The 9,034-nt window shown below is 38.0% G+C and overlaps 1 protein-coding gene across 2 annotated transcripts in view; it reads left to right on the forward strand.

The window, feature by feature from the left end:
• LOC136866961 (alpha-N-acetylgalactosaminidase) overlaps positions 1-7,568 on the forward strand; it is a 98,365-nt gene extending 90,797 nt beyond the window's left edge. For both annotated transcript variants that reach the window (XM_067144051.2, XM_067144050.2), the window contains exon 10: positions 7,323-7,568. In XM_067144051.2, coding sequence (XP_067000152.2) covers positions 7,323-7,384 — 62 coding nt within the window. In that variant the 3' untranslated portion in view covers positions 7,385-7,568. The remainder of the gene's footprint in view (positions 1-7,322) is intronic.
• The last annotated feature ends 1,466 nt before the right edge of the window (positions 7,569-9,034 follow it).

A 9,034-nucleotide genomic window follows, 5' to 3' on the forward strand; every position in this document is an offset into this window, starting at 1 on the left:
GGTCATTAATGGGGGATATCCTTTGAGGTTGCTGTGGGAACACCTAGCACTGTCGACATAGCACAATTGTCAGTGTCGACAGTGCTAGGTGTTGTCAGTGTCGACAGTGCTAGGTGTTCCCACAGCACTTTCATTTGATTAAGTGTCGATTTGAATGCAGCTACACTGAATTATCTTTAGATATCAAGTTCCATGAATTCTGTGACCAACTATAGTCTTATTTTGGAATTCAAATCCACAAGACTATTACTCCAAGTGTTAAATATTTTAATTATTTATATGTGTATATATATATATATATATATGTGTGTGTGTGTGTGTATATTGTTTTTTACTTTGTAAACTTAACTTTTAATGATTTTAATGATACTGTGTCCTTCTAATAATTTATGGTGAATAGCTGAGGATGGCTGGAATGAATAGCCGAAACTAGTAATATTTGTTGATAAGAACTACGTATTTTCTCGCATAATTAACGCCGTTGCATAATTTATGCATCCCAATATTTTTGAGTCCAAAGTGGAGAGAAAGAAATATTCATGTACTTGACGCACCCACATCTTCAAACATCCATCACGCAGCTCTGGGTGTGTTTCAAAATAATGACTGCAACTACTTAGGTAGTAGCGTTGTTGCAAAACCGGGCATTCCAAATATCGGGCAACGTGCTGTTATCAGCCGGTAGGAAATACCACTGCACTAGTTCAGTGAGAGAAACAGTGCAGAAGTGACTAGTGATGCTCTATTCCAGTCTGGTATAAACGTATTTTACGAGTGCTTTGGGTACGGGACATGCATTTTCTGTGATCTCAAAATTGTTTGTTAGCCCACAGTGAGTAAGTATTCAAGTAATATTGCATCATACAAACTTGCGGTGATCAATTACACCGAAACATACAAGAATAGGGCAATGGGCCGCAAGTATTCAGTGTCCAAATGCAACGTGCGCTACCGCTTTGGCAGAAAAATGCACTTCGAGCGACCAACAAGTCTCGCAAAGCATTTTACAGGCCAAAAAGCAGCAAGTTTCTGAAAGTAGGGGAGGATCTGCTTAAATATATGATTTTGATATTGGATATGCCATATTTCACGAAATGCTATATTTAAAGGACAAGAAATAGCTGCTGCATATGGAATCAGTGTCTCAGATTTGAAGGTTAGCCAAGGCTTGATGATTAATTTTATGAAAAGAAATGGATTTTCTCTTCGATGAATGCCAAATGATTTCAAACAAAAAGTAATTGATTTTCATCACTTTGTGATTGAGAAGCATAAATTGAAGGAGTATTTGGTCTTCCAAATAGGAATCACAGGTCAGACTCCAATCAATTTACATATGCCACAAAGTCGTCCAATCGATAAGAAAGGGACATCGAGTGTTATCATACGCACTACCAGAAGCGAAAAAGAATGATGTGCTGCAATGCTTGCTGTAACAGTTGATGGCAGAAAGCTTGCACCTCATGTTGTTCTAAAACAAATAACGATGGCTGAAGTAAAATTTTTGCAAGTGGTCCCTCATTCGATGCCTGGCCCTTCTCGCATTGTATAGTTTTCTTTTTTTTTTTGCCTGTATGTCATTGTTATGATGTACGTACATGAATTGTACTTTTATTAGTACATGTCATATTGTCAGCTCATGATGGGAAGAATATTTTTAGTGTCGGTACTTCATACCCACATGCCCAACTGTGAGCATTTTCTTAAACTAAAAGGGTGTGGGGTAATAAGCTTACTTTTGACAACATATCATATAAGTTCTGGGAAAAGGAGATTGGCGTTCGGTTTCCCAATGAATTTTGAGGTTAAGATATTTTACTGTCATTGAAATAAAACTATAAATTCGTTTGATAGAACAAAATATATTCTTTAAATAATATATAAAAATTAGTGAGTCTTGTTGCGATAAAACAGATGAGAATAAGAAATTATGACATTGCAACTGAAAGAAACTAGGCATGAATTTGAATTCTTCTTGACCGGACATTTAACAATTTATACGAAATATTTCCCTCACTGATTCACTTGACTATACCTTCAACACTTTGAGTGTAATTACGACGTATTCCTTTGATCTGGTGTTTACTGTAAATGTGTCACGCCTAACTTGGTGATACATCCCTGTGACTGCTTCTTCTCCATATCATCTGACTTCTTTGTAAGTCAATATGGTATTACCTCATGGCAGGTCCAGGGTTGCCCTCTCTGACTCCATGGTAAGCCCTTGCGTCCGTGTCTTCAACTAAGTGACGGACCAACCTTTGGCCTCACTCTCTCAATGACCAATGATTAATGGCTCACTGAGTCTTCTCCATCTCTCGTTCACACTCGTTGACTGACCAACTGAGGTCTCTTCATCTCGTAGACTTCTTCACTGTTCAGCTTCCGTTTAACTAATGACTGATGCTACAATATGCATCCACCTTTTATAGATGTTGGTTGACACAGCTACGTAATCTCCAGAAATAACAATTACATACTCCCACAACGCCTCAAACTGTTGCATGTAATGGTGAAATGCCCTGGGGCGGCCGACTCTCTGAGCGAAATGCTAAAAGCTCATGATGACGTAGCCATGACGTGGCGATGACTTGGCAGAATCGCCAGTATAGCACAATATAACAATGTCACATCCAACATCTGATACATCGAAACTCTCACTGTACAGGTATTTAATGTTAATCTACATATACGTATATATGCATACACTCAATAATAGTAATCTCATAGATAAAATAATAATAATACGGATATAATAACAATAATAATAATAATAATAATAATAATAATAATAATAATAATAATAATAATAATAATATCTTGTAACGGGATTTGAACCATTACACAGCTTACCTGATTTACCCTATTTGTCTTTTCAGAAAAAATCTCATGCCGGAATTTTATGCTAAATGATTAAACAGAAAATGAGTTGAACCAATTGCATTGATATTATATTTGATGTATATTTAATGTAAATGAATTGTAAATATTTTTTAAATATCTGAAAACCTCAAATAATTTATGCATCCAAAGTTTTTGCTTGTATTTCTCATCAAAAAGTGTGTTAATTATGTGAGAAAATATGGTATGTACTGATTAGGTGGAAGAATAAAATAAAATTTGTAAAAGAAAAAAAGTCAGTGAGATCCATTAATGCGGGCCTAGCAATGAAATTTAATGCAAACACTCACAAAAGGTGCGCCTACATATAGGATCACCTGGTTGCCATAGTTATGTACTTTAGTATTCATATTTAAATGGAGAATGTTTGCTGAGGAAGTCTTATTTGAAAGCGGCAAGTTTTCATACAAATGCTTTAATTTAACTAAACTTTAAATACAGGATTGAATCTTTATATACAGAGCTGATTTTGCTACTGATTCTGCATTTGTAATTTGTTTCACACTTACACCTTTAGTCCTTAGTCCTGTAATTGACCCTTGTGTGGTACAGTAAAAAAAAAAAAAAAAAAAAAAAAAAAAAAAAAAAGCATGGATGCAGACCAAGTTTCTTTTCACAAGTTGCACAAAAGTACAGTGCACTGTTTCCCATTGACGAACCTTGATTTTCCTATTTGAACACAGTATGCAGTCCTTTGCATTGCTTTTCTCATTGGAATAAATAAAATGTGGTTCCCCATTCAGCCTTTCACACATGTAACGTGTCGATTGATGACCTTGCTTCACTGATCCTCGCAGTGACTTTCTCTCGGCCGATAGCTCTTCCACCAATTTTATCTTAACTTCTTCAGAAATATCTGAGAAAACGTAATATCACTGTCAGAATTTTCAGCTGCATCAGTAGTATATGAATCACTCGAAAAGATATGTATATTACTGATAGGCGCCATGATGCTCCATGGTTATGCAGAACATAAACAGAAAGACATGGTTGTTTCTTACTGGAATCCGATAGTAGTATTTTGATATACCTACATAGAGTTATTTCATTAAATCCTTTGAGAAGTAACACAACCACTGACATTGCACAATGAAGTGTATAATTGCTGTCGTAAATCACACGTTGGGTCCCGCTCAACATTCGACCTCCTCGAGATAAACGTAATGTCGGGGCTGGCCCACCAGTTGTCTAGTAAAGGTTAACAGATTAGTAGCTCTTCGTACACAGCCACAGGGAATAAATGCTTGTTTGTTGTGAAAGACAGATAAGTGTTATTTTGTGGGAATTCTCCAAACAATGACTACTTTCTGTTAGGTGTCTTAGACTGAACACTATCTGTGACTGAAAATTTATTATTAAGATTATGGGTTGTTGTACAGCCTGGAAATTTTAAGCCCAGGAATCTTTCTGCAAATCATCTTTGAAGTTGATGAGCTGACTGAGTCAACAACACACATACTGTTCGTGCACTGTGTGTAGTATAAAATGTATACTAAATATTTAACCACTTCACTAACGGCAAGCAGCTAGTGTGACCTTGTCCTTGTCACCAGGTGGAATCACATGCACTCAGTGAAAAAATACAGCCAACCAGTTCATAGATTCTCTGTATTAGGTCGCAGGCTTTCAGCACAATCTACCATGAAGACCAAGTTGTTGTTTGCTGAGCTCGCTCGGTAGCTGCAGTCATGTAAGTGAGGCCAGTATCCAGTATTTGGGAGATAGCGGGTTCCAGCCCCACTGTTGGCAGCCCTGAAGATGGTTTTCCGTGATTTCCCCCTTTTCACATCAGGCAAATGCTGGGGCTGTACCTCATTAAGGACACAGCCGCTTCCTTTCCACTCCTAGTCCTCTCCCCTCCTCTCCCATCATCGCCATAAGACCTATCTGTGTCGGTGCGACGTAAAGCAGACTGTAACTAACAAAGACCAAGTTGTTGGCATAGGTAGAGCCCTGCACGGTGGATAAATCCATGGATATCTTCAAAGTTACTGTCTTGGCACTGTATGGCAGTGCGAATAATTTTGCTGATAATATTTTCAATATCCGTGGATAACAATTCACGGATGCGGATAATGAAGTTTATTAATTTTCACTCAAGTATACTCTTATTTTTGCTTGTCGTTAGGTGACCCTTGACAATGGTATGGGAGATTTGTGATGTATATAAAGAGCCTTGAGACCATAAAGCCGTAAATCTGACCTAAGCCTAACTGGCTGCTGCCCGCAATTAATGAAAGAAAGAAACACAGGTCAATATGTCGGTAGTTGTTGCAAGAAAAAATCCCTCAGAAACCTGTGGCTGTGGGGGTCAGATGCCAGGTATCAGGCCTATTGTATTATATTAACAGACATATCCATTTCAATACCTCGGTGTTATATACTGTAGTTAATATTTACAATATCCACGGATAACAATTCGCGGATGCGTATAACCATTTGCGGATGCAAATGCGGGTGCAGATGAATGAAATGCAGATAATATTTTGTATATACATGCAAGGCTCTAGGCATAGGCCAAACTACTAATTACATTTCCACCTAACTACATCTCTCCCAGCCATTTTATACCTTTGAGTAAATGATCCACATATACTATAAACAACAAAGGTGAAAGATCACAGCCCTGTCTAACACCTGTAACTATTTTGAACCAAGAACTCATTCAGCCATCAGTATCACTGCAGCCTGATTTTTAAGGACGCAGGGATGCAGCACTACCTCACTATGGTATAATCATTTATAAAAAGAGTATTTAGGGATTCAAATATGAAGCGTGTTTTTTAAGTAAGGTCCGTTTTGTTGTAGACATTAGTAGTTCACGCGCATATCGCAACGAGTGCATGCGTTGTGTACCGGCATGCCTCAGGAACAACTGTGCTCAGTTTCAGCTCTGTAGCTAACCCGTACGGTTCTGTTCTGTGCTTGCAAAATGTTTAAGACTATCAACTCGCCCGCCACCTGTGAGGTTCGGTCAGCGATACGGTTTTTGTCAGCAAGGAACCTGTCTGCTTCAGAAATTCATCGACAGATTTGCAAAGTGTACGGTGATACTGTTATGAGTGAATGCAAAGTGCGTAAGTGGATATGACAATTCAAAGATGGCCGTGACAGCATCCATGATGAGGACCGCTCCGGTCGCCCTTCTTTGATTACAGATGATTTGGTGGCTTCAGTTGAAGCAAAGATTTGTGAGAACAGGCGCTTCACAATAACAGGTCTCTCAAATGAATTTCCTGACGTGTTGAGATCAGTGCTTTACAACATTGTTTCTGAACACCTAAAGTTTAGGAAATTGTGCTCCCATTGGGTCCCGAAACTCCTAACAGAGGACCACAAAAACCAAAGATTTGACTGTGCGATGAAATTCCTGACTCGTTATAATGAAGGTGACGGCTTCTTGAGTCAGATCGTAACTGGAGACAAAACATGGGTTCGCATATCACGCCCAAATCGAAGCAGCAGAGCATGGAATGGAGACACACACACTCGCCTATAACGGTAAAGGCCAAACAGACTCTGTCCCAGCGCAAAATCATGGCGTTGATGTTTTGGTATAGGCATGGTGTTTCGTTGGTCGACTTCATGCAACGAGGAACCACTATCAATGCAGAAGAATACTGCCAAACCCTGAGAAAGCTACGCAGAGCGATTCAAAACAAAAAACGCGACATGCTGACAAAGGGAATTGTCCTTCTCCATGACAATGCAAGACCTCACTCTGCAGGTCAGACCCGCGATTTATTGGACAGTTACGGCCGGGAAGTTTTAGACCACCCACCCTACAGTCTTGATCTTGCGCCGAGCGATTACCATCTGTTCCTCCACCTCAAACATCACCTCAGTGGCAATCATTACAATGATGACGATGATGTGAAAACAGCAGTGAAATCTTGGTTATCGGAGCAGGTGGCAAGTTTCTATGAAGAGGGTATTTTAAAATTGGTTACGAGGTATGATAAGTATTTGAACAATAGAGTGAAGTATGTACTTACTGAAAATAAATTTACTTTTTTGAAATAACCTTTCATTGTGTACTTATTTTCAAATGGACCTTACTTAAAAAACACACCTCGTAATTTACCAAAGGAGATGCTTGATAAATTTCCAATTTCCTTGAAATCATTTAAGAAAGGACTAGATAAACAACTCATAGGGACTCTGCCACTTGAACGACAGCCCTAAAAGCATATCAGTGATGTAGTAGTAGTAGTAGTAGTAGTAGTAGCAGCAGTAGTAGTAGTAGCAGCAGTAGTAGCAGCAGTAGTAGTAGTAGTAGTAGTAGCAGCAGCAGCAGTAGTAGTAGTAGTAGTAGCAGCAGCAGCAGTGGCAGTAGTAGTAGTAGTAGTAGTAGTAGTAGTAGTAGTAGTAGTAGTAGTAGTAGTAAATGACACATGCCTACCATTGGTTTCCTGTTTCAGGTGTAGTTTTGTACAAGGCAACTCCAGTTTCATCGAAGGCTAATTTCACTCAAGTGAAGTGAAAGTTTAAAATGGAGATTCAGATAAATGAAGATTCCAGGGTAAAAATTACCTCAACTGATAGAATTTACGTAAGCAAAAATATAAAAATAAAAATTAAAAAAAAAAAAGTGAAACAGTTCAGTGATGAGGATTTGTACTTATGCCATAATGATTTGCAGTAAAAGAAGTATTTGAACAGCTTTATTGTGTACATATTATTTAAGACCCCATGAAATTATTCTGCATCCTTCCTGGACAGTATTGAGACTCCTCTAACACGGGCATTGGACTGGATTTCCATACGTGATTCAGAGTTCTTTTTATATATTCAGTTCTCTTTTCTAAGTTTACCTCTTACACTGAACCTGAGTCTCAAGGATCCTAAACAAATTTTAATTATGTTTGTAGTGTATGTGAGGAATTTTAAATATAATACTATTATTACATTGCAACTAAGAGATATCCCAGTGGCAATGTTTACTCACAGTAGCCCAGCAATGAAGTGGAATCGGTGTTAAGGGAACAGGGAACTGTAAATCAAGTAGGGATGACATAAAACTGTTAGTGCTCAACTGTAGAAGTATTGTAAAGCAATGAATAGAATTAAGTAATTTAAGGAGTTGAATCATGGCTGAGAAATGATATAATGGATGCAGAAATTTTCTCACGGAACTGGAGGGTGTATAGTAGAGATAGGATAGGAAAGGTAGGAGGGGGAGTATTCATTCTCATGAAAGAAGAATTTGTAAGCTACGAAAAAGTTAAAGATGACAAACATGAAATTCTAGGGGTAAGGCTCATCTCTAAAGATAATAGGCAACTCGATGTCTTTGGAGTGTACAGACCAGGAAAGGGTAGCGCAGATGCTGATTCAGAATTATTTGATAAGATAATCACATAATACCACATGGCTGATAAAACAGGCATGAGAGAGTTTTTAATAAGTAACTATGATCAGTGGAAAATGGTAAATAAAAATGTAAACAGACTCTGGGATGGGTTTAAAGCAATTGTTGAGGAATGTGAAAATAGGTTTGTACCTTTAAAGGTGGTAAGGAATGGTAAAGATCCACTATATTATAACAGGGAAGTAAAGAGACTAAGAAGGAGGTGCAGGTTGGAAAGAAATAGAGTTAGAAATGGTTGTGGAAGTAAGGAGAAATTGAAGGAACTTACTGGGAAATTGAATCTAGCAAAGAAGTCAGCTAAGGATACAAGGATACAAATTTTAGTGAAAAATGGAAGGGTATGGTATGGATAGGTACTTTAAGGCAGAAACAGGTCCAAGAAGGACATTCCAGGAATCATTAATGAACAAGGGAAGTGTGTTTGCGAGGATGTTCAAAAGGCAGAAGTATTCAGCCAGCAGTATGTAAAGATTGTTGGTTACGAGGATAATGTCCAGATAGAGGAGGTGACTAATACTAAAGAAGTATTAAAATTTACCTATGATAACAATGACCTTTACAGTAAGATACAAAAGTTGAAAACTAGAAAAGCAGCTGGAATTGATAAGATTTTGGGGGATATACTAAAGACAATGGGTTTGGATATAGTACCATATTTGAAGTACTTATTTGACTATTGTTTGCATGAAGGAACTTTACCAAATGAATGGAGAGTTGTTATAGTATCCCCAGTGTAAAGGAAAGGGTGATGGACATAAAGCT

Source organism: Anabrus simplex, chromosome 3, assembly GCF_040414725.1.
Source record: "Anabrus simplex isolate iqAnaSimp1 chromosome 3, ASM4041472v1, whole genome shotgun sequence".
NCBI classification, from domain to species: domain Eukaryota; kingdom Metazoa; phylum Arthropoda; class Insecta; order Orthoptera; family Tettigoniidae; genus Anabrus; species Anabrus simplex.